The sequence below is a fragment of the Zophobas morio genome, unplaced genomic scaffold, assembly GCF_036711695.1.
Source record: "Zophobas morio isolate AGI-343-1 ecotype UQ-CSIRO unplaced genomic scaffold, CSIRO_AGI_Zmor_V1 ptg000016l, whole genome shotgun sequence".
Taxonomy (NCBI): Eukaryota; Metazoa; Arthropoda; class Insecta; order Coleoptera; family Tenebrionidae; genus Zophobas; species Zophobas morio.
Window position 1 is genome coordinate 571,606 of NW_026972121.1, and position 27,371 is coordinate 598,976.

The 27,371-nt window shown below is 34.6% G+C and overlaps 1 protein-coding gene across 1 annotated transcript in view; it reads right to left on the bottom strand.

Annotated features, from left to right (window-relative positions):
* The window catches only part of LOC135129479 (acid sphingomyelinase-like phosphodiesterase 3b), a 266,257-nt gene that overhangs the window by 75,929 nt on the left and 162,957 nt on the right, over positions 1-27,371 (bottom strand). The window contains exon 3 of the mRNA XM_064056628.1: positions 25,568-25,736. Within this exon, the coding sequence (XP_063912698.1) occupies positions 25,568-25,736 (169 nt within the window). The remainder of the gene's footprint in view (positions 1-25,567; positions 25,737-27,371) is intronic.

Below are 27,371 nucleotides of genomic sequence, written 5' to 3' on the forward strand. Positions count from 1 at the left end.
ACGCTGTTGAATATAATTTTTTGATAGTGTAAGGTTTTTACAAACTTCATTTAAAGTGTTACAAAGAAATTTACATCCATAATCTGTGACAATTATTGTAGACAGTGTAATAAATTATGTATACAGGGTGTTTTTCAAATGATACATCTCTATTTTCTTAGAGAGTATTTCATTTGCTAATAAACCATCTGCCAAAATTAGCCTTATCTTAGCAAGTACTATCTTCTCATTGTAACGACAAATTTTATTTTTGTTCAGCAATAAGTTACACCTTTCATTCAAGGAAAATAAAATTAATCATTGAAAAAGAAGCGGGGTAGGTGGGCGGGGTTGATTATATGTTCTTCTGTAGATTGAGAGTGGGAACGATAATAGAATTTAGGATATAAAAAAGTGCAAAAAGTGTAAATTGTAACTTTTTTGTTGTACTATTTCCGATAAGATTTACTTTTTATTTCAGAAGAAAAAAATGCTAGTATGGATGGGTGGACATGATTAAGTTTAATTTTTTCCTAAGTTTTAAATTTAATTTTCTTTTTTCATCTGGATTATTAATTCATTTAAAATGTACATATGTATACAGGGTGTTTTTCAAATGGAACATCTAAATTTTGTGAGAGAGTATATCATTTGATAATAAACTATCTGCCAAAATTAGCCTTATCTTAGCAAGTTCTAGCCCCGCCCACCCACCCTCTTCTCATTGTAACGACAAATTTGATTTTTATTCAGCATAAGATGCACCTTTCATTCAAGGAAAATAAAATTAACCACTGAAATAGAGGCGGGGTGGGTGGGCGGGGTTAATTATATTTTCTTCTGTAGATTGAGAGTAGAAACTCTAATAGAATTTAGGATACAAAAAAGTGCAAAAAGCGTAAATTGTAACTTTTTGTTGTTCTATTTCCTATAAGATTTACTTCTTATTTCAGAAGAAAAAAATGTTATAAATAAGTTTTAAATTTAGTTTTCTTACTTCATCTGCATGTTTTATTAATTCATATAAAATGTATATATGTATACAAGGTGTTTTTCAAATGGAACACCTCCATTTTGTGAGAGAGTATATTATTTGCCAATAAACGATCTTTCAAAATCAGTCTTATCTTAAGATTTAAGAGTGATCACTGGAATGAAGAGGGGGTGGGTGGGCGGGGCTATTACTTTCTTATAGAAGATTCTGTATGAAAAAGTTATACTTAGCCCCGCCCACCCATCCGTTCTCCAATTTTTTTCTTCAGAAATAAGAAATAAATGAGTAGTATAACAAAAAAATGACGACTAACACTTTTTTAACAGCCTACGTTCTATTAGTTCCCATTCTCACTTTACAACAGAACATATAATTCACCCCGCCCACCCACCCTGTCTCCATTTAGGTGATTCATTTTGTCTAGTCCCTGTTAACATAGGGGCTAGTATCTGTTAACTTAAGATTGATTCTGGTAAATGACATACTCTCTAAGAAAATAACGGGTGTGTGGGCGGGGCTAAAACTTGCTAAGATAGGATTGAACAATATTAAGAGTAGTCACTGGAACGAAGAAGGGGTGGGTGGGCGGAGCTAATACCTGCTAAGATAAGACCGATTGTGGCAAACAACATACCCTCTAAGAAAATAGAGGGCGGATGGGCGGGGCTAGTACTAGTTAAGATAAAACTGATTTTGGTAAATGACATATCTGTTAAGAAAAAAAAGGGAAGGTGGGCAGGGTTACTGCTTGCCGATAAAATTAGAGAAAAGCTAAATTTAGCCCCGCCACCTCCTTTATCCGTTTCACTGAGTTGTTTTATTTAGTGTAAAATTGCAATTGAAAAATAACAGTCTTGTATTCTCAAAGTTTTCTGGGAAAATTGACTAAACCGTCCCTGATTTAATCAATAAAATAAATTTACTCATTTTGCACATTTTGGGTAGAATGTATTCGGCAAAATTTTGAGATGACCGTCATCAATTTTTTGGCGGAAATAAACAGATATTTTGATTAACAATTTACCATGCTTACAATAACTTCAAAACAGATTCAGAATTAAATTTCAAAATATTGTTTTATAATTTTGATTTTTTTTTCCAAAAATCTGGACGTTTTGGATAAGAACTCAATACGGAGTCATAAACTACATGTGTAGAACTATGTTAATAATTTTTGTTTCGTAGGTGGCATCTTCAGGAGCAGGGTTGAGAAATTAGGAATAGGGCAATAGAACCATACAAAAAAATAGTATCACAAACGAATCCAGTATAGAGTAAAAGAAGAACTAAATAATAATTGAAAAACAGTTAAAATGGGGAGTAAAAAACGACACACAGGAACGGAAACTGGACAAAGGCCAAAATATGGCCTAAATATAGGCAATAAAAATGCTGGACTTAGACCCGAAAAATGGCAAAATAGGCGTTTTAGGCAACATCTGTCATTTATTTTATTATTTCACATAATTAGCGGACCTAATAATTAGATATTTTTCTAAATTTTCGGCAGCAAATTTTTTCCTATTGTCTGTTAGGACATATTTATATCTAGAGAAGGATCTTTTAACACCACACCATGTTAAAGGAGATTATTTAAAATTAAAAATTTCAGTGGGTTTATTTTTAAATCTTTTTCTACATTTTTGCCTTGTAGTACTTTGTTGACAAGTTTAATATTCGAAAAGGTTAAAAGTGCTAAAATCAGTCTTATCTTATCAAATACTAGCCCCGCCCACCCACCCTCTCTTTTCTTAGGGTAGGTCATTTTCCAAAATTAGTCTTTTCTTAATCGTACTATTTCATATAGACTTTTTAAAAGAGTGGAAATGTAGGATAAAAAATTATCCCGGCGCATCCACCATTTTTATACAAAAAAAAAAAAAAAAAAAAAAAAAAAAAGTTAGAAATTTCAGTTTCGTTTTTAAATCGTTTTCTACATTTTAGCCTTGTAATACTTTGTTGACAAGTTTAATGTTCGAAAAGGTCAAAAGTGCCAAAATCAATCTTATCTTATTAAATACTAGCCCCGCCCACCCACCCTCTCTTTGCTTAGGGTATATCATTTGCCGAAATTAGTCTTATCTTAATCGTATTAGTTCATGCAGACTTTTTAAAAAAGTGTAAATGTAGGATAAAAAATTATCCCGGAGCATCCACCTTTTTATACAAAAAAAAAAGTTAAAAATTTCAGTTTCGTTTTAAAACCGTTTTCCACATTATTGCCTTGTAATACTTTGTTGTGAAGTTAAATGTTCCAAAAGGTTAAGAATGCCAAAATCAGTCTTATCTTATCAAATACTGGCCCCGCCCACCCACCCTCGCTTTTCTTAGGGTATGTCATTTGCCATAATCAGTCTTATCTTAATGGTATTATTTCTTGGAGACTTTTTGAAAGAGTGGAAATGTGGGATAAAAAATTATCCCGGCGCATCCACCATTTTTATACCATAAAACATAGAATTAGGAATTTCAGTTTCGTTTTAAAACCGTTTTCCACATTTTTACCTTGTAATACTTTGTTGACAAGTTTAATGTTCGAAAAGGTTAAAAGTGCCAAAATCAGTCTTATCTTATCAAATACTAGCGCCGCCCACCCACCCTCGCTTTTCTGAGGGTATCATTTGTCGAAATCAGTGATCGTATTAGTTCATGCAGACTTTTTGAAGAAGTGGAAATGTACGATAAAAATTATCCCGGCGCATCCACCATTTTAATACAAAAAAAAAAGTTAGAAATTTCAGTTTCGTTTTAAAATCGTTTTCCGCATTTTTGCCTTGTAATACTTTGTTGTCAAGTTAAATGTTCCAAAAAGTTAAGAATGCCAAAATCAGTCTTATCTTATCAAATACTAGCCCCGCCCACCCACCCTCGCTTTTCTTAGGGTATATTATTTGCCAAAATCAGTTTTATCTTAATCGTATTATTCCTTGTAGACTTTTTGAAAGAGTGGAAATGTGGGATAAAACATTATCCCAAGTTTCACGTCCCAAAAAGGTTAAAAGTGCCAAAATCAGTCTTATCTTATCAAATACTATCCCCACCCACCCACCCTCTCTTTTCTTAGGGTATGTGATTTGCCAAAATCAGTCTAATCTTAATCGTATTATTACATGTAGACTTTTTGAAAGAGTGGATATGTAGAATAAAAAATTATCCCGGCACATCCACCATTTTTATACCAGAAAAAAAATAAAATTAGGAATTTCAGTTTCGTTTTCAAAACGTTTTCTACATTTTTACCTTGTAATACTTTGTTCACAAGTTAATGTTCGAAAAGGTCAAAAGTGTCAAAATCAGTTTTATCTTATCAAATACTAGTACCCCCCAACCGCCCTCTATTTTTTTGGAGGGTGTCATTTGCCAAAATCAGTCTTATCTTAATTGTATTATTGCATGTAGACTTTTTGAAAGAATGGAAATTTAGGAAAAAATTATCCCGGCGCATCCTCCATCTTTATACCAAAAAAATAAAGTTAGAGGTTTCAGTTTCGTTTTTAAATCGTTTTTATACATTTTTGCCTTGTAATACTTTGTTGACAAGTTTAATGTTCGAAAAGGTTAAAAGTGCCAAAATCAGTCTTATCTTAATCGTATTATTTCATGTAGACTTTTTGAACGAGTAGAAATGTAGGATAAAAATTACTCCGGCGCATCTACCATTTTATAGAAAAAAAAAAAGAAATTTCAGTGGATTTCGTTTTTAAATCTTTCTCTAAATTTTTGCCTTGTGGTACGGCAGAGAGGGACAGACGGACACACGGACACAGTCTTACAGACAGACGGAAACGTGATGCTTATTTCTTCGTACTCTAGGTGAAAGTTCGAGAAAACTTAAAAGGATATGGCGAAACTTATTTCAAATTTTGGATGTCATATCGTGATGTTAACATGTTGTTAGGTTGAGATTAATTGTCAGGATGACATATCTAGAAACACATCAGTTAATTTCAGACTCGAAACAAGCTGATGGCGTGATGTGTCAATTACACAACAGAAATTGCAACTGAATTTGTAAAAGGAGCCTCAGTACTGTAGTAATTTAAGGAATTAGTGACACGTGAAAAAAATACTTTGTAATTTGTAACAAGGTCGTTAGATTCGAGGGTTCCCCAGTCAAAATTTATCCCCTACTCACGCTAATTCACACATACAAACAAAACTGATTTATGACTTTCCCCGCCTTGATCACGTAATGTACACTTACCACAGGGGCAAGCAAATCAACCATACAAACAAGTAAATTAAATCGTGATCTAACAACTCAATTTGAAAAATCTGCATTTTCAAACTCAATAGTTCCAGCACCTGTAATTAAAAAAATACGCACCCTTGTTACATTAAGTCCTCAGACTTCACCTCTGTAAAAGCTTTGACGTGTTTACTTTAAATTACAACGTCGCTTCCAGATTTAATGTTCTAAACACTTCACAGGAATTTCCAAGCCTCAAATTTTAATTTTTACCCATTTTTCACGCCACCTTTGATACGAAATTCTAAAAAAGCACCATAGAATAAACAAACGCAAGGGAGGAAAATAAACGACAGCCCGTTAATACAAAATTCGCTTAATCGCAGGTCGGCTTTGACCAGATTATCTCCGGTTGTTTGTGACCGCAGTTAAAGTGGAGGAATGGCTAATAAAAAGTACAATATAAACGGCCACAAATCGATCTTAATTGCTAATTACGGGCGCAAACCGGGACGGAACGGAAGTTTTTTCAACGCCGGATGGAATATTCGCGATTTATAATGAATGCACGGCGATATTTTTTGCGCTTAAAGCGCTGTAAGTGGGCTCGAAATTTGACAGAAACTAGTTAGTTTTTAAAAGTGTAATGCCCAGAAACCAATTCAACTCAGTCTAAAACTCAGTAATAGGGAGTTTGTTGTTTCAGTTGCATAAACACACACAGGAATAATATGGGTGCAGTTAAACAATTTTAGCACTTGTATTTAGTAATTTTAAAAAACTGCAGAATTATTAACAATGAAATTGTTATGATCAACATTTGAATAATAGTAAAGTAATTAACATTGTATTAAAACGCAATTCCACAGAATGATAATTTAAACATGTTATATGTAAGCAAAAATAAAACGAATATTGCGGCACCGAATTTGCTTCCCTTTTAAATAAAAATCTTTCATCTTTGCTCTACTTTTATCTTGGAATTCGCTTCACTTTGAACTACGAAGTCTATACTTACACTGGTATGAGTACGGAATGAAAAACTACAAACGACGGTGTAATGCCAGGTGTAATTCCGCACACATTTCTTTTTCCTCATCAGCATGATGAAAAGAAAAACACGATAATAAATCCTTTCTGACGTCGCTTTCTCATAAAGTTTCGCCTGTTTTTCCTTTTTTAGTCGAACGCTTGCATTGTTACATTGTATCAAATTTCTCCGTAATGAAATGTCACTCTGATTAAAAACCAAGTGAAAATTTCATCTCGGTTTGGTCTGCGGGTGTGAGTTAAAATTGTCAGCTGATGAAGTCGTCACACATCAAGCTCAGTATTCCAATATCTCAAATTTAAAATGACGCTTTTGACCACCAAGTTTAATTAAAACATTAAACTTTTTTGGTTTTTCAAATTGCTACTTTTATTATTTCAGCTATACTTACGAAATTGAAAGCAGAACTTTTTCTGTAATCACTACACTGTAACATCTGGTGTTCTAGAGGGGTCGAACCTAGGGTCACGATTATTTTTGTTATTTATCAACAACTGTATACAAGTTTTACATCTCGGGGAAGTGCTAGGGTCGAGGATCTCTCTCGTCTACGTTCAGGTGAATCAGGTTTAACATTTTCTGATTGTATTTGGAAACATTTCTTTCTGGAACGCGTTTGACAGTGGAACACTTTCCCCTAATGGCTCGCGCAAAAGCGCTTTCAATTTGCTTATTTTTCTGGTAATCCCTCCAGACTTTGATAAAAGCAATTTAAATAATTTATTATTATTGAAGCGTGCGTTCTGGCTTGTTCCGAATAATAAAAAAAAGAAAAGTAAGTGGAAACCATTAAAAAATTCATTATGTAGGCCAAAGCACCGTATCGATTATTGATGGAGCAGATGTGACCGGAATTGTTGCATTTGGGCTTCCAGGAACTTTTATTAGGACCGTAATCGTCTAAGTTGGAATCTGATTTAACGCACGCCCTCTTCTGACAAGCGACCGAAACTCACGACAATTCACCGGGAACAATTCAATTTCGAACGATTTAAAAACCAATTTTTTCCCTCTTAATGCTACAATAGGAGACCTCGATCCACTTAGGCGAATTCGATAAATAAGGGATCGGGTATCGGACATCTAAATATGGCATGCTCTGCGAGGATTTTCCTAAAAAATGCCAGGCTTGAATGAGATTAGTTGCGTAGATGTGGGTTTTGCAATGGAAATTTTGCGAGTCGGCGTTATTAAGATTTATGCTGCGCAGTTTAAAGGTCACACTCTAATTAGGGGCACTTGTTGCAGTCGGGAATGGAGGCATAATGAGAAGAATTGAGTTCTTAATGCGGCTTTGTTCCAACGGCTAAGTCGTGAAGATTGAGGACACATTACAAAGGAGAAAATCACCAAAGAACAACGAATGATGAGACGGAAATAATGAAACACACTGCCACAATTTCGCCACAAGTCAAGCTTTCGGTCGAGGTTTAACAAATCATATAAAATAAAACACAAAAAGATTGTTTCTCCCATTTTTAGTTTAGTACCGCGATTGTTATGGACGTTTTTAATTCCGCTTTGGACGATTGATTGCTGCTTTAATATTTAATACTTGTTGCAGCCCTCTGAAAACACCTGAATTTTTAAAGAGAAATGGCATCGATAGTTTAGCTTGAGACGTCAAATGCTTGTGACTAGATGGAAACCTACACAATATAAGTACATAGTTTTACCGACAGCTGCCACCATAGCGAGCAGAAAAGCTTCTACGTTGATGTAACAAACACAAAAAAATTGCTCCAAGATATAGCCCCCTGAAGTACAGTTCAATAAAACCAGCTTCTTGAACTTTTTGATTATGTTGTAGTAATTTTAGGAAATTTTATTTTTTTATGAATAGAATAAGTCAGCTTACATTGATATACAAGGTTGAAAATTAATTTGGACCCTTACGAAAATCTGGATGCCTAGGAAAAAAATCTCAAGACGTATTCATAAACAAGTACAGAAGTATGTTACTTTATAAAATTTGAATGGCATTTAGTATGAAAAATGACCAGATTATCTCGTGTTCTTTCGGATTTTATTCTTTTCTTTGGATTCCTTGCTTTCTTTCGTATTGTTTGGATTCTTCAGAATTTTTTTCGATCCTCTCAGAATTTGGTCGGATTCTGTCAAATTTATTCGGTTTAGTTTCGCATTTGTTCGAATTCTTTCAGATTCTCTGGGATTGTCCAAGATGCCAAAATAAATATAGTTTCCGAAATCTTTGAAATTTTTTGGATTCTAATTTTTATATTTTTTGACTTCCTGTTGGTTCCTTGATTTCACCCCAAATTCTTTCGGATTCTGTTGGATTTTCTCTTATTCTTTCGGTTTCTGCCAGATTATTTTCTCGTATTCTCTGTGTTTCTTATGGGTTCTTCCAGATTCTTTTCAGATTCTTTTGGATTCTCTGTCGTCTTCTCGGATTTTAGTAAGATTCTCTGATATTATTTCGGTTTTATTTAAAATTTTTTCGGATTCTTCCGAATTATTTTCGGATTATTTTGGATTCTTCTGCAATTGCTCTGACCTTTTCGGAATTTGATCGAATGGTCTCATATTCTGTCGGTTTCATTTCGGATTGTTTCTTATTCTTTGAAATTGATTTATTGACGGCAAATTTAACCTTTACATACATAAAAAGATACATAATCACTACTAGTAACTAACTATACAAAATGCGGCGCAGTGTCGCCTTAAAATTATTGAAAGTGTCATTAAAAAAATCTACGTTAGCTGAGACTAGATTGCAAGCTAATAATATACCATTAAGAGGCGAATACAATGCATAATATTGACTGTTTCAATATAAAACAAAGGAACTTTACGAACTGCATTCATTTGAATTCAGTTGGATTTCGAATACTTTCGAATTATTTTTGGATTTTTTCGGATTCGTGCGGATTCTTTAGGATTCTCTGGGACTTTCCAAGATGCCGAAATATATTAATTTAGTTTCTGGATTCTTCGGGATTTTTTTTGGAATTTTTAGGTTCTTTGATTGTTTGCGTTTATCACGTTCTTCCAATTCTTTGGATTCCTTGGTTTCTTTCGGTCTGCCTCGGATTCTTTCGGATTCCGTTAGCGTTTCTCTGATTCTTTCGGTTTCTGTCAGATTGTCTCGGGTTTTCTCTCATACGCTTTCGGTTTCGTTTCGCATTTTTCCGAAATCTTTCGGATTCCCTGGGATTGTCCAAGATGTCAATACACATAAATATAGTTTCCGAAATATTTTCGAATTCTCCCGAATTATTTTCGGATTATTTGAATTTCCTTGGATCTAGAATACTTTCGAATTATTTTCGGATTCTTTCGGATTCTTGCGGATCCTTTAGGATTCTCTGGGATTTTCCAAGTTCCCAAATTATATTAATTTAGTTTTCGGATTCTTTGGGATTTTTTTAGATTTTTAAGGTTCTTTAATTATTTGCGTTTTTCATGTTCTTCCAATTCTTTAGATTTCTTGGTTTCTGTCGGTCTGCCTCGGATTCTTTCGGATTTGGTTAGAGTTTCTCTGATTCTTAAGGTTTCTGTCAGAGTGTCTCGGGTTTCTTTCGGATTCTTCAGAATTCTTTCCGATCTGCTCGGAATTTGGACGCATTCTCTCGTAATTTCTCGGATTCTTCGAATAGTCTTGGATTCTCTCGTACGCTTTCGGTTTCGTTTCGCATTTTTTCGATTTTTTTCGGATTCCCTGGGATTGTCCAAGATGCCAAATTATATAAATATAGTTTCCGAAATCTTTGAAATTTTTTAGATTCTGATTTTTACGTTTTTTGAGTTCCTGTCCGTTGGTTCCTTGATTTCTCCCGGATTCTGTTGGATTTTCTCTTATTCTTTCGGTTTCTGCCAGATTATTTTAGATTGTCTCGTATTCTCTGTGTTTCTTACGGTTTCTTCCAGATTCTTTCCGATTCTCCCGGAATTTGGTCGCATTCTCCCATATTTTTTCGAATTCGCCCGGATTTCGGACACTGGGGATTTATTTTCGGATTCTTTCAGATTCTTTTGATTCTCTGTCTTCCCCTCGGAATTTAGTGAGATTCTCTGATATTATTTCGGTTTCATTTCAATTTTTTTCGGATTCTTCCGAATTATTTTCGGATTATTTTGGATTCTTCTCAATCGCTCTGACCTTCTCGGAATTTGATCGGATTGTCTCATATTCTGTCGGTTTCATTTCGTATTGTTTCGTATTCATTTGAATTCCCTTGGATCTAGAATACTTTGGAATTATTTTCGGATTCTTTCGGATTCTTGCGGATCCTTTAGGATTCTCTGGGATTTTCCAAGATGCCGAAATATATCAATTTAGTTTTCGGATTCTTCGGGATTTTTTTGGATTTTTTAGGTTCTTTGATTGTTTACGTTTTCCACGTTCTCCCAATTTTTTGTTTTCCTTGGTTTCTTTCGGTCTGCCTCGGATTCTTTCGGATTCCGTTAGATTCTCTGATTCTTTCGGTTTCTGTCAGATTGTCTGGGGCTTCTTTCGGATTCTTCCGAATTCTTTCTGATCTGCTCGGAATTTGGACGCATTCTCTCATAATTTCTCGGATTCTTCGAATACTCTTGTATTCTCTCATACGCTTTCGGTTTCGTTTCGCATTTTTTCGAATTCTTTCGGATTCCCTGGGATTGTCCAAGATGCCAAATTATATAAATATAGTTTCCGAAATCTTTGAAATTTTTTAGATTCTGATTTTTACGTTTTTTCAGTTCCTGTCTGTTGGTTCTTTGATTTCTCCCGGATTCTTTCGGATTCTGTTGGATTTTCTCTTATTCTTTCAGTTTCTGCCAGATTATTCAGATTCTCTCGTATTCTCTATGTTTCTTACGGATTCTTCCAGATTCTCTCCGATCCTCCCGGAATTTGGTCGGATTCTCCCATATTTTTTCGAATTCGCTCGAATTTCGGATTCTCCGGATTTATTTTCGGATTCTTTCAGATTCGTTTGGATTGTTTGTCGCCCTCTCGGAATTTAGTAGGATTCTCTGATATTATTTCGGTTTCATTTCAAATTTTTTCGGATTCTCCCGAATTATTTTCGGATTCTTTTGGATTCTTCTGCAATTGCTTTGACCTTCTCGAAATTTGATCCGATTGTCTCATATTCTGTCGGTTTCATTTCGGATTGTTTCGTATTTATTTGAATTCCCTTGGATCTCGAATACTTTCGAATTATTTTCGGATTCTTTCCGATTCTTGCGGATCCTTTAGGACTCTCTGGGATTTTCCAAGATGTCGAAATATATTAATTTAGTTTCGGATTCTTTGGGTTTTTTTTTGGAACTTTTAGGTTCTTTGGTTCTTTCCGTTTTTCACGCTCTTCCAATTCTTTAGTTTCCTTGGTTTCTTTCGGTCAGCCTCGGATTCTTTCGCATTCCGTTAGACTTTCTCTGATTCTTTCGGTTTCTGTCAAATCGTCTCGGATTTCTTTCGGATCCTTCCGAATTCTCTCCGATCTGCTCGGAATTTGGACGCTTTCGGTTTCGTTTCGCATTTTTTCGAATTCTTTCGGTTTCCCTGGGATTGTCCAAGATGCCAAAATAAATATAGTTTCCGAAATCTTTGAAATTTTTTAGATTCTAATATTTACGTTTTTTGAGTTCCTGTCCGTTGGTTTCTTGATTTCTCCCGGATTCTGTCGGATTTTTTCTTATTCTTTCGGTTTCTGCCAGATTATTTCAGATTGTCTCGTATTCTCTGTGTTTCTTACGGGTTCTTCCAGATTCTTTCCGATTCTCCCGGAATTTGGTCGCATTCTCCCATATTTTTTAGAATTCGCCCGGATTTCGGACACTGGGGATTTATTTTCGGATTCTTTCAGATTCTTTTGATTCTCTGTCTTCCCCTCGAAATTTAGTAAGATTCTCTGATATTATTTCGGTTTCATTTCAAATTTTTTCGGATTCTTCCGAATTATTTTTGGATTATTTTGGATTCTTCTCAATCGCTCTGGCCTTCTCGGAATTTGATCGAATTGTCTCATATTCTGTCGGTTTCATTTCGGATTTTTTCGTATTCATAAGAATTCCCTTGGTTCTCGGTTACTTTAGAATTATTTTTGGATTCTTTCGGATTCTTGCGGATCCTTTAGGATTCTCTGGAATTTTCCAAGATGCCGATATATATTAATTTAGTTTTTGGATTCTTCGGGATTTTTTTGGAATTTTTAGGTTCTTTGATTGTTTGCGTTTTTCACGTTCTTCCAATTCTTTGGATTCCTTGGTTTCTTTCGCTATGCCTCGGATTCTTTCGGATTCCCGTTAGAGTTTCTCTGATTCTTACGGTTTCTGTCAGATTCTCTCTCTGGTTTCTTTCGGATTCTTCCGAATTCTTTCCGATCTGCTCGGAATTTGGACGCATTTTTTTTTGAGTTTCTGTCCGTTGGTTCCTTGGTTTTTCCTGGATTGTGTTTGATTTTCTCTTATTCTTTCGGTTTCTGCCAAATTGTTCCGGTCCTTTTCGGATTATTTTTTCGAATTGCTTCGGATTTCGGATTCCCCCGAATTATTTTCGGATTCTTTTGGATTCTTCTTAGTAGTTATATAGTGGGGCTCCTAGCTCAAGAAATTTGAGCAAGGAGCCCCATTACTTTTTATCGAGCGTTTGTCATCACCTTGTCCTCGGTTGACCGAAGACAACGACCCTTGTTCGGTTAGATTCAGGAAGTGTCGTGCACGTGTCTGTTGTTGACCTGGGGATTCAATGTCCCCTCTCATATCTTAGTAGGAAAATGCAGATTTATAAACAAAACATTTAAGTGTTGTCTGGTTGGCCGAGTATTTTAAGGTGTTATATTTAAGCTCTGATTCTCGAAAGGAAGCGTGGGTTCGAATCCCACACCTGCCAATTTTTCGTATTCATTCATTTCAACAGTTTGTTTTGAATTTTGTATAACGACCCATTTACGCACACAAAAAGACGAACAAAATGCTATTAAAATAGCTGCGTCGTCACTTGATGGATCATCATTGCCGTCTGGAATGTGTCAATAGGTAATCATGTAAGGGTTACTACGCGCACGTGACCCATTATAAAGCGATAAAAGGCCAAGCGGACCTTAAATAAATGTCATAAGAGATCGATACCGAGCGGAAACAAATCTGTCAATAATTGTTACGAAAGACCACTCCGATATGCTTGATTGGTCATAAAATGAACTCCCACGATCCTGTCTAAATAACAACCCAGACACAAAAGAAAAAAAAGTCGTTCATTAGTTTAATACCCGCTCGTTTCGGAGAGAAGTACGTAATTTATAAAGAGGATGTGCATCTCATTAGCGAAAACGAGACTTTGACTAATCTGCTTATTGTGCATTCACTCGAATTAATAATAAACGGAACAAAAATCTGGTTCAAAGTTTCAGCATTTTGTTCTTTCATGATAAAGTAGTAACAGATTTTTGAGTCTTAATCCTCTTTCTATCCGAATCAATAGCACGAAGTCCTTAAATTTCCCAAGTCCATAAATTGATAATAATGCAGAGTTAATATGCGAAGAGCGGTGGCTTTCATTAGCAGAAGGGGCCCAGCGTATCTTGGCGGCGGCTGCTGGAGGCGGCGGACGCTGTGTTAATGAGATTTCGCAGCACGGTAAATATCACGATATGTTAGCTAGCGTGCAACACGAAACTTTCTCCGTTAATTATTTCAGTTTCCTCATAATATGTATGTGCATCTATGTGCATTATGCAAAAGGGTGAAGGTTTGTAATGGCGCCTTTGCATGTAGTCGAACGGAATTGCAAAGGTCCGGAAAGAGCAGCTGGAAGGGTTTGTTCGTTAAAGAGAGATATGATGCGGCGTTGGACTAAGAGCAAATTAACTGGAAGTTTACAAGTGGAATTGGAGATATTAAGGAGGGTTCAAGACTAATGCCGATTAAGATCTGCTTACAGTTAATAGTTGGGGTATAGTGGAAGTGGAGCTTCATTTAATTTGTTTCTGGCTGTGTTCGTTATGCTGTCACAGTTACAGAGGTTTCTTTCAGTGATTAACATTTAACACGGGTTTTGGTTAGAAAGTATATAGGAGTGGTGCCTACTACGGGGCCGGTTGCTCGGGCGCCAGTTCTCGCTTTATCAATAAATGTTAATTCTGATTGAAGGAAGCCGAATCGATCAGCTGTTTGACATTTGATCGTAGTCACAAATACATCAAATTTACCACACGATTTCAACAAACATATTTGTCAAATTGTTAACTATGTGGGCGCTTTTCCACTAATTGGAGCGTTCAGAGTCAAAGGATTAATACCGATTCAAACAGGATTGATTTGAGCAAAACAGGTGGCACGGGACAAACTATTTCTATTTGATGTTGGGAATCTTCGCCGATGGCGTGATCGCCCACAAACGGAATTTGTTATCACACGCGTGTCCTAAATATTTTACGATTTACTGACCCGATGTATCATTTATTTCATTAAATGTTTACGACGAACCGTTTGAAACAGTGATCCAAAAAAAAAGCGCCGGGTCTGTTGGGAGAATGATAATGTTGGATGGAAATATGTCAGCAGCTAGGGTGAAAGTGTACAAGTTTTATGATGTGAAAGAAATTATAAGAAACTTTCCGGTAAATTTACTACGCCTTGAAGTTGAAATGTGAAGAAAACTCACTAAACACTTTTCTTATAAGACAAATGAGCGTTATCACTTTTTCTGCGTGGGAGTTGTAAATTGACACAGTATAATAATCATGATACAAAATGTTTAGAATGGGGTGTTTGGTAGGTGTAAACCTGACGTGGGAGTACATTTATATCGGGTAACGGTAACTGTGAGTGTCTCCGTGTCTATATGAGCCATGTCTATAGACGGAGTTGGGCGGATGAACAAAGGCCTGCTTTTTGATTTTATTACGCTCCGACGCAGATGTATGTACCTGCTTCGTCGTTAAAAGGGATTTAATTTGGAGTAAAAATTGTTTGCTTTCTAGACCCGTTTTTACGACGGTTGCTATTTCACTCCCAACAATTCTTACTCAGTCAGTTAAATGTAGTTTTTTTAATTAGATTTGTCTTTATGACGCTGTATTTTTCAATAAGTAACCAAATCAATACATCTCCATAAAAGGCCAACTCTTTGAAAAACCGACAGAACTGACAAAAGCGGATTAAACGTTATGAAAGGCATATTTTATCGTCTAATAAAGAAAGAGTCATTGTATTAATTGAATAATTTGACAGGCGCTACCCTAGCAAGCGGCGACTCATTTACATGCAACCCTTTTGTTTCATTAAAAATAAAATTCATCTCGCTTTGAAAGTTTTCTGATTAAAAACGGGTGGAAAGGATGCCTTTCGGGAAAAGCGGAAGTTATTAAAAATATATGTATTTTTATGGTAATGCACATACAGAGAATCACGTGCACCTTCAAACTTTACGACTTGCCATGCTTCTAAATTTATAGTTAAGGAAAAGCAATTCAATTTGAATCGATCACATAAATTTGCAACATCGATTCCGTTCGTGCCGCTACATACACAACATTAAAATATTTATTTTCCTGGTGGCATCTATCGACCAAGGCTCAGTGTGTAACTCGATGAAACGATAACAAATCCTGTCCAAAATGTACAAAATATGATGAGTTTATAATTGTGATTTAGCACTTTATTAGAAGTTTTTAAATTACTCATACAGGGTGACTCATAAAAATTAATGAATGAGCCAATTTATTTTATTGATTAATTGACGTTTCAGACCCCTAGAATACGAAAACATAGGTTAATAATAATAATAATAATAATGTTTATTGACATCCAGCAGACCATTGGTCCAAATAGGACATAATATAAACAAAAATGATTTCTCACAAAGTAAAGAATAACATAACAATTGATTTTTTGCTATGTATATACATCATGACAACTTAATCAAATATCTCTTAAACAGTATGTTAAGTTATAGAACAATGAAAACTAAATGAATATGTAATTAATTAAATAATAAGTTAACAGTCGCCAAATCACTATATGCATAATTTAAAATTTTAAGATTAAGCGTTTACAATTATTTTGAAATGTATTAAAATTATTACCAAATATATCGAGATCAGTATGTTCCTTACTAAGTTCATTATATGTTTTAAACAGATTAAACATTGGAGAATACATGTGTTGATTAGTACGTGCAAATTCACAATAAAATAATGGAAACTGTCTTAAACTAATATGCGGTACACTCAATTTAACATAATTCAATAATGAGGGAGAGTTAATAATTCCATTAAGGATCTTATATAAAAATACAATTGCGGCATAATTTCTTCTAGATCTTAAGGTGTACAAATTAAATTCCTGTAGCAACTCTGTATTTGAATAACCCTGGCAAGGATAATACTCCATATATTTTAAAGTAAAGAAATTTACAAAATTTGCGCTGTATTCTTTCCAAATCGGTAATATGAATCTGATAAAAAGGATACCACACATTAGAACAGTATTCTAATTTAGGCCTAACCAAAGAATTAAACAAAGTAATAAAGCAATCTACATTTTTAAAACTAGACGTATTTCTTTTGATTAGTCCTAGTGATTTGTAGACATCGTTACAAATTTTATTCACGTGTGGGACAAACGACAATGACGAATCCAGAATAACACCTAAATCACGAATTTCGGTACAGTTCTTTATTACAACACCATCTACAGTATACTAATAAGTAATTGGATTTTCTTTGCGTGAAAAAGTCATTGAAAAACACTTTTTATGGTTAACTTTTAATTTGTTCTGTCTACTGTAATGTGTAAAATTATTTATATCTCTCTGAAGTGCAAAGCAGTCATTAATGTCTTTAATTACTCTAACTATTTTCAAGTCATCCGCATAAAGAAAAATTTTACTGTTTATATACTTTGTTACATCATTTATAAAAAGAGTAAATAATACTGGACCTAGTGTGGATCCCTGAGTGACCCCACTAGCTGTAGCAAAATGTGAAGATTTACATCCTCTATATTCCACATATTGATTACGATCGGCAAGCAAAGACTTAAAAAGTGTAATCAGACCATTACATAAACCAAAATGATTGAGATTTTCGTAGAGTAAGTCTATATTCACAACATCAAAAGCCTTTGATGGGTCTGTAAAAATTACATCAACCTGCAAAGAGTTGTTCATTGCATAAGATACGAACTGAATAAATTCGCATAGGTTCGTACAAGTAGATTTTCCTTTGATGAAACCGTGTTGTTCGTCAATAATTAAAGATGATGTGTGGCTACGCAAGGCATCGGCTAGAATACTATCAAAAATCTTAGCAAAATTGTTTATAATAGCGATAGGTCTAAAATTTGTGATTTCTTCCTTACTTCCAGATTTAAACACAGGTGTAATTTTAGAAGTTTTCCAACATCCAGGAAAAGTCGAACTACGCATTATTAAGTTATAAAGATAGCAAAGTGGCTCACTTAAACAAAAGATAGTGTCCTTAACAAAAAATGCCGGAATTCTGTCGGGTCCCGCTGTAAAGTTCGCCTTAAATTTTCTGACAGCCTTGAATACATCTTTGGAAGACACTTTAAACAAGTGCAAAACACAGCCATATGAAGTAGGACATTTGTTATCAATATCATACGTTGAATTTTTTATATCACATTCGTTACTATTAGAGGGCGTATCATTTTCTTTAACATCACATAACGAATTTGAGACATATACATTCCCAAAATGTTTAGCAAAACCATTGACGATTTCTACTGGTGATATTAGTTCTTGATCTCCATAGTTCATTCTTCCAGGGATTCTAGACGAGTTTTTCTTTAGATTAATATATGACCAAAATTTACATGGATCAGTGCGAATACTGCGTTCAACAACTTCAATATATCTGCTATAGTCTCTTTTCATCATCAACTTGATATCTTTACGAAGTTTGTTGGCCATGTCTCCATAATAATCGTATTTGGTTTTCTTAAGCATTTTCCTAAAGTGTTTTTTCTTATTTATCTTGTCAACTAATTCTTTAGAATACCACTTGGGAAAAGTAGACATTCTAGGTTGCACTACTGGTACATATGATGCAATTATCTTATCCAATTCATCATAGAAGTAATTACAAGCATCATCGATATTATTTATGTTATATAATATATTCCAGGATTTATTAGCTAGCGCACCATATAAACTAGGAAAGTCAGCTTTTTTGAAATTGTAGAAAGAATAGTTGTCAGATCTGAAGCTAGAATGAGGAACTTGTTTAAGAAAATCTATACTCACAGTGGCTAAAAGTGTAGGATGGTGACAATCCTCTCTCACTAGTGGATATTCATGTTTACTGACAGAAAATTTCAGATCTTCCGTGCATAATATAAGATCAAGAAATCGACCATATTTATTGGATACAGTATTTACCTGATTCAAGGCGTTATACAAGGCAAACTGTTGTAGAGCTTGCACACAATGCGTTTGAGGTGAACTAATAGAAGGACTGTAATCCGGTATATTAAAATCGCCTGCAATAATGGTTTTTGTGGAAATGTTCAATGATTGTTCGAGATAGTCAAATAATGTTTGATAATCGGTTAATGAAGTTCGAGGAGGTATATATATGGCTATTATATTAAAGAGACTAGTTTGATGAAAGACTTTGACCCCCACAAGATCAATTATATTAACAGGGATAGTTAAATTTAGGTTTTTTGAAGAGTAAATAGAATTAACAGCAATTAAGACACCACGACCACGGCCACTATAACCTCCGTTAAAACGAAACACATCATAGTTACCACTAAAATATTCAGATGACTCAACATTTTCCTGCAACCATGTTTCTGTGAGTACGACCACATCACTCTCAGATGATAAAACATTTAAATAAAATTCATCCACTTTAGTATTTAGACCTCGTACATTTTGAACAATTATAGAAAAATCTTGCGAATTTATTGGCTGCTGGATTGAGGGACGTTTTTTTTATGATCTTTGGAATACCCTTATAATATTTAAGTATAATGTTTTCCTCTCCAGTAGCAATCCTTTCTCGAAATTCCTTGCGTATATTGTAACACTGATTACGTTGCCTATAAGTTAAATCACGATTCAGATAGATATTATCATGTCTTCTGTAGGCCTTTAGGATTGCTAATACGTCATCAGCGGAGTCTAATTTGATACGGATAGGTCTTGGACGATTATCGATGATTTTACCTACGCGCCTACAATTCTTAATGGTAACATTTGGACATGCCTTATTAATAATAGTGATACATCTCTCGTGATCATCCTCAAATTTGTTTTGATGTGTTGATCCTGATAAATTATAAATAATGACATTGGTTGCTTTTTCTTGCCTTTCTTCAATTTCACTGATATTCCTCCGACAAGGTGTTGTTTGAAGGTGTTTCTGGCGATTGTTTAATACATTTTAAATTTTCAATCTCGTCATACAGTATTTGGATTTGGGTTTTCAGTTCTTTTATCATATCTACCACGTTGCAATTATCACAATAGAAATGAATTCTCCTATTTTTTATACGTAAACCAGCAGCTTCAGTAGCTGATAAACCAGCACAATCGACATGATAATATTGTTTGCAAAAATCACATGCAAACCCATCACTACACTTTTTATTACACTTTATACAATTAGGATGCATGACTGTTAAACAGGGAAACAATGGGAGATAAATTTTATACGTGCACACTCAACGAGAGGTGCAATTAGTGTTAGGTTGTTTGTTTCCGTCGTTTGTGTCAATTTTTGTATGTACTCGTGTGTTAGGAATATCGTGTAGGTGGTAAAACTCTAACCAAAATTTGTCTGACAAAAAACTTTAGGGACTACAAGGATTTCAAAAATTTCAAAAAATTAAAAAAGGCTTCAAATATTTAAAAATTGGAAAGATGATAAAAATTCTAAAGATCCAAAAATCTTTAAAATCCTAGAGATACTAGAAGAGAAAGCCAAAGTTAATAACCGTTTATAGCAAGAAAATGGAGGAAATCAAGATAAACGTAGAAAAGGAAACAAAAGAAAAAGGAGATGAAAAAATACTTATAGGAGGGGATTTTAACGCAAGACTGGACGATAAGGGGACAAGAATAATAGATAAAGAAAAGGGAGAGAAAAGAGGATCAAAAGACAAAGTAAATAACAAAGAAGGGAAAATATTGTGGAAGATAATAGAAGAAATGGGATGGGAAATTTTGAATGGAAGCAAGGAAGGAGATGAAGAAGGGGAATGGACGTACGTAGGGGATAGTGGAGGATCAATTATAGACTATGGGATTGTCAACGAACAGGCGTGGGAAGAAATAGAGAGTTTATTTATTTTATTGATTTATTTGTATGAAGTGGATCTTGGAAGTATTAAAAAGGTTTTTAAAATTATGTACCAAATATTTCAAAGATTCTATAATTTGTAAAAAAACGCATGAACTTTTAACCTGACAAAAATTTTAAAGACTCCAAAGACTCTCAACAAAACAAAAAAACCTTAAATTCAAAAAAAACGTAAAAATCTGAAGAATGCTTCCTTTAATTTTTATAAATCCTACAAGTATTAAGGGTCTTGAACACCCTAATTATTATCTTATACATCTCAGAGATTCTAAAGGTTTCAGAGATTCCAAAAATTTCAAAGATTTAAATAATCTTGGGGTCTATTAATTTTAGAAATCTTGAAAACTGGGGAAAATGTTGAATTCTGGCATATCCGAAGACCGGTATTTTTATTCCATTTATAAAATCTGAAACTTCTAGAAATTTCAAAAATTTACTCGTTTCTAGAAATTCTAAACATTGTACCGAATTTTTGAAAATATTCCAAATTCTGTGAAAGTTCAAAGTCTTTTCTAAATTTCAAAAATTTTGAGAATTCCTAAGGTATCAAAACTCTAATAAATCTGTTAATAGTAAACTGATATGTGTGCCCTTGCTAATGTGTTAATTACGTTATCAAAAAAAAAAAAAAATATGTGGAAAAATTGATTGTTTGATAAAGATAAAATAAAAGAATTCTCAAAGTTCTATTTGTTTCGCTGTACTTCAGGAGCTAGGGAAGTTCTGTCGAAATAACTTTCAACCAATTTTTTTATTAAATATGAGATGAAAATTGAATTACCTTATGTGAAGTGGTCCAAAAAAAATTCGAAATGGCCCCGACCACCCACCCGGTTGTCCTTCTGATCACCCATTTTATTGGACAAAAAGTGGGCTTAAGATACATCTCAGAGATTCTAAAGATTTCAGAGATTCCAAAAATTCCAAAAATTTAAATAATCTTGGGGTCTATTAATTTTAGAAATCTTGAGAACTGGGGAAAATGTTGAATTCTGGCATATCCGAAGACTGATATTTTTATTGCATTTAGAAAATCTGGAACTTCTGGAAATTAAAAAAATTTACTCGTTTCTAGAAATTTTAAACATTTGTACTGAATTTTTGAAAATATTCCAAATTCTGTGAAAGTTCAAAATCTTTTCTAAATTTCAAAGATTTCAGGGATTCCAGAGGTGCCAAAACTCTAAGAAATCTATTAATACTAAACTGATGTGTACCTTTGTTAAAATGTTAATGACGTTACCAAAAAAACAATTATATGGAAAAATTGATTGATTGATAAAGATAAAATAAAAGAATTCTCAAACTTGTATTTGTTCGGCTGTACTTCAGGAGCTAGGGAAGTTCTGTCGAAATAACTTTCAACCAATTTTTTTATTAAATATGAGATGAAAATTGAATAACCTTTTGTGAAGTTTTTCAGATTCCTGCGAAGACATCGCTCGAAGTCCTTAAGATCCCTCCAAATTTTTTAGTTCTATTCAGATCGTTTCAGATTCTTTTTCCAGATTTTTCCAGATTTTTCTAGATTCTTTACATTTTTTTAGATTCATTGAGATTCTTGGACATTCTCTCAGACTCTCATAGACTTTAGATTCTTTCCAAGTCTGTTTTTTCAAATTTTTCACTCGTATTTAGATCGATTCAGATCCTTTCAGATCCCTGCAGACTGTCCCAGATTCTTCCAGTCTTTTCGAGATTCTTCCATATTCTCTCGAATTCTCTCAGATTCTTGCAAGTTTATCAAAATTCTATTAGATTCTTCTTTTTCTAGATTCTAGAAAGACTTCTAGAATCCAGACAGATTCCTTCCGATCCCTACCGATTCTTTCTGATTTTTCGGTTTCTTTTGGATTCTTTTTGAAGTGTTTCAGATTCTTGCGAAAACATCGCTCGAAGTCCTTAAGATTCCTTAAAATTTTTAGTTCTATTCAGACCGTTTCAGATCCTTTTTCCAGATTTTTCCAGATTTTTCTAGATTATTTATATTTTTTTAGATTCATTGAGATTCTTGGACATTCTCTCAGACTCTCATAGACTCTAGATTCTTTCCAAGTCTGTTTTTCAAATTTTTCATTCGTATTCTGATCGATTCAGATCCTTACAGATCTCAGAAAACTTTTTCATATTCTTCCAGATTCTTAGATATTCTCTCAGATTCTATTAGATTGTCTCAGATTCCCCCAGATTCCTTCAGATTCCTTCACATTCCTTCAAATTACTTCAGGGCCTTTCATATTGAGGCAATGTCCTTTCAGATTATTTCCGAATCTTTCAGATTTTTTCCGAATTTCTCAATTTCTCTCAAATTCTCTGAGATTCCTCCAGTTTTTTTTCAATTCATTCAGATTCTCAGAATTTTTCACCTTTTATATCGTTTCAGATCCTTGCAAAACCCCTCAATTTTTTTCATATCGCTTCAGATTCCTGCAGCTTCTTTCAGATTGGTCCAGATGCTTCTAGATTCTTATAAACGCTTATAGATTCTTCTAAATTCTTCTAGATGCTCTCAAATTCTTCGAAATTCTACAAAATTCTTCGAGATTTCTTCAAATTCTTTTAGATTGTCCAAATCTTTTCATTTTCTTTACGATTCTTCCTTTCGAAAATTCTAAAGATTCGCTAGATACTCTTAAGGACTCATATAAATCGTACAAGTATTAGGGGTCTTGAACACCGTACTTATTATCTTATACATCTCAGAGATTCTAAAGATTTCAGAGATTCCAAAAATTTGAAAAATTTAAATGATCTTGGGGTCTATTAATTTAGAAATCTTGAAAACCGGGGAAAATGTTGAATTCTGGCATATCCGAACGCTGATATTTTTATTGTATTTAGAAAATCTGGAATTTCTGGAAATTTCAAAATTTACTCCTTTCCAGAAATTCTAAACATTATACTGAATTTTTGAAAATATTCCAAATTCTGTGAAAGTTTAAAGTCTTTTCTAAATTTCAAAGATTTCGAGGATTCCTAAGGTGCCAAAACTCTAATACTAAACTGATATGTGTGCCCTTGGTAAAATGTTAATGACGTTATCAAAAAAAAATATATGGAAAAACTAATTACAAAGATAGAATAAAAGAATTGTCAAAGTTGTATATGTTCGGCTGTACTTTAGGGGCTAGGGAAGTTCTGTCGAAATAACTTTCAACTAATTTTTTTATTTAATATGAGATGAAAATTGAATTACTTTTCGTGAAGTGGCCCAATTTATGCTTAAAAAAAATTCAAAATGGCCCCGCCCACCCACCCGGCTTTCCTTCTGATCACTCATTTTATTGGACAAAAATTGGGTTTAAGATAAACATTGGAATCTGGACAAAAAGGTAAAACTAACCCCACTCACGTCCGCTTTTGGATTTCATCGGTTTTTTTTTGATTAGATGAAGACTGAATTTTACTATGTCAAATGGCCAACTTACAAAATTCAAAGTGGTTGTCTATAAAATCAAAAAATGATTTGATGAATGTGAAACTTTCGAAGTCTGTTAGTTGTTAAGTTCTACGTGAAAATTGCAAAATTAATTTAGCTCGCTTTGAGCCGGCCCGACATAATTGATGATAATCCACGTGACCCAAATTCGTTTCGCAGCGCCCCTGAAAAAAAGTTGATAACGTTCATGACACACAAATTGGAAAAGTTATAATTTCGTTAAGTGCAGGATGAGTGTGGTTCTGAATTTGGGCGCACAAACCCAATTACGCAAACCCGAGGCGAATGAAATTATTGTTACTTTGAAAATTCCGCAGAAAAAAGCTCAGTGTAATAGTTCCCGATGAACCTCGTCAAAATATCCGCCCAAGTAATAAAATTCTGCAGAAACTTGATTAAAACAGGAAGTTCTGCTGTCGTTTAACGACGCCATGAAAATTATGCAAATTTTCCGGGTAATTTTTTAATTATTTTAGTGGAGCTTTCGAACTTTCTCCCAGCCGTTTAACTATCTTATTGAATTTCTTCGCTAATAACCAAAAAGCCGCACGGATTTACTAAACGGCTTAAAGTTTTAACGGGCGATTTTCTATTTCTATTTATAGGGAGAGGCAGTTGAGGAAGTTTGGGCTGTTATTACGTGTGAAAGCTCTACGTTCTCTCTCGATATCAAATGGTTTCAAGTTTTCGCATTACGAAGCTAATTCGCCTTTGAGGAATAAGGCTCTTTCAGATCTCTTAGTTTCACTGCGATTTAAGTTTATTTTAATAAGGCTTTGTTCTTATGACAAATGCGCCAAGCTAAACAATCGCGGATGCCAGGATTTGAGGAGATAGCTTTCAAAGCAATGAATTAACATAATGATTCACCTACGACTATAAGGGGTGTCGAAACTGGACTCTTCCGTCTATAATTCGTAGAATTCTACAAATCATGAAATAATTTGCCTTATCCTGCTAAAACCTGCCAAGTTTGTTCCTTTAATTACGGAATCTCCTTAGCTTGTCGGTCGCCTCCTTTCCGTAACTTCATCCTTTATTCAAATACACAGAACTGCAGCAGTTGATAGAATAGGCAACTAAGCTTCCGCTGCAGTAATTGGCATTAATAAACAATTCGCAAGACTAAGTCCGTTTCCCGCAAACTTGCGATATACGGAAATGCTTCGACTGCAATTGCAGCTGCATCGCAATATATATAGTTAATAATGCAAAATTTGCAGAATTTAATTAACCTCTTTGTCCGGAATCCGATCTCTGCGGTGCGAGCCTTAATTATGATGAAATTCGCAAACATATCTACCGACGTGTTTGAATTTTATCAGGAGAGTAAATAACGTCCTGAACGCTCTGGAAAGTTTTATGGTCGAATTGTGTTTAGTTTTATTGCTCGATACATATTTAAGATGTAGCTCTTCTCTTTTATTGTTAGATTCTGTGACGTTTGTATTCTCGGACATTTTGAAAGTTTAATGTTTGGAAGTGTTCTCGAGAGTTGGAGCTAGTTTTGAATTCTAATTTGATGGAAAGTTTACGAGCAAGGACAGCGAAATTTAGAGTAAAAGCACCGCTTTTCGCTTTGAAAGTTAATAGAGCATCCGCACTTAGATATTAAAATATTATTAATTACCCCGTCCACAGGACGAAATCTACGTTGTCGTTTTGTCTATTCATCATGGTTTTGGAAGCGGATTCTATAAGCTCCCACGGAGCGTCGCAGGTGTAGTCCCCGTATTTGCCCATTGATCTTCTTTGGTTCCTCGTTGATGAAACGCTGTCATACTCGGAGCGACCACATCCTGAAACAAAAATTACACACGTATTATGTTTTGTAACGCTGAAGACTGAGGAGCTCGTTCGCCTTGATCAGAGCTATCGATCCCCAAGACACAAATTTAAATGTACATTTAATAAATCAGTCAGAAAATTATAAACCCCCGGTCACATTTTAGCAGTCAAGAATTCCTTCCACAACCGAAAACTATTTCAGAATAATGTCAATATTCATGGATGCTCTGCGGAGGCGGTGATGTATGACTCCGGCGTGAGATTTATTAGATGTGCAGTGGTATGGTCTGCCATATTTCAAAGACTTTCCGGCACGGAATAATAGGGAGAAAATGGAAAACGACAGAGAGTCGTATGCAAGGATGACACTAAGCCTAAACAGGTGCGTCGAATCGTTTTACAAACACGTGCCACGTGAAATATTTTAAATAAAAAGTCTGCACTACGATTATTTTTCACTCAGGCTGCGGAAAAACTGTCACGAGGGGATTTATAGCGACAAGGGGGATTTAATGATTGTAATAATGAGAATAATTAAAAATGGGGCTTTGTGTGGATGGAGATTAAATTGGTCGGATTAATATAAATATTATTCCGAATGGGGTAGGGGCCGGTAGTTATGGTATTTAGTTATTTAATTGTGCATATGCATTAGTCTGTTTTGTTACACCACTGATTTATTGTAAACCTGTAATTCGGTGAGGATTAATGAAATGAAAATATCAAAACGGCCACGGCATAAATCAATAATGTCTGCGTGATCATGAACATGTGCCGCCTCTCAGTTTTCATCTTTTTTAAAAATTTATTTTTCGTAAAGCAGGTTAACAAAGAAACAAATGCAGGTCGTCGTTGTCCCCACGGATCCAACTTCTTAAATTTTTTTTGTGAAATATAACACCGACAAAGTATGAACATTTCAACGACTCCCGAGCGCTCAGCGCCAGGCAGTCGAGTAACGTTTTATCGAAATATAAACTCGTCTAATTAAAACTTGACTACAATAACTTGCGAAGTGCATTCATCTGCTAAAGAATTCACTGTACCCAGTCGAACTTTTGTTGCAATTTCACAATTGCTGTTGTTTTGCTGTTTTTAGTTGGCAACTCGTGCAGTGCTTGAGGAACTTCGTCGCCTCTAAACGCATTAATTATAAGTTATCAAGTGTAGACCCGGAATTTACAAGTCGTCTAAGTGACCGGACTAAACTAAACGGAAATTGAATTGTACTTCCTGTTAGCTTCCTTAGGTCCCTTCCTGGGACATATTTATGTTGCTATATCAGCTTCGATTGGCTGCATGAAGTCGATCTGAACGCAAAGTGTTTGAAGATTATTTATCAAAGAGGGTTGCCCGATATCAACTCATACATGACTCAAAGGGAACTTGTGAACGGTGAATAAGGTTTGTAAGTCAAAAGACACACGAATGAAAAGCGATTTATTGAAGTGATCACGTTTGGGGATTTTGTTGTAACGTTTCGTATGTGCTCTGAAGAGATAAATCGACATGTTAAAGTACCGAACGGTGGGAATTTTGTTATTTTTGTTATAACCTTGTAAGTAATTTGCTATGTACTGAAACTGAAATTTTACAAACATTAAGCAAGTCGAAAATATATATTGTTCTGTCAGAAAATCTAATTT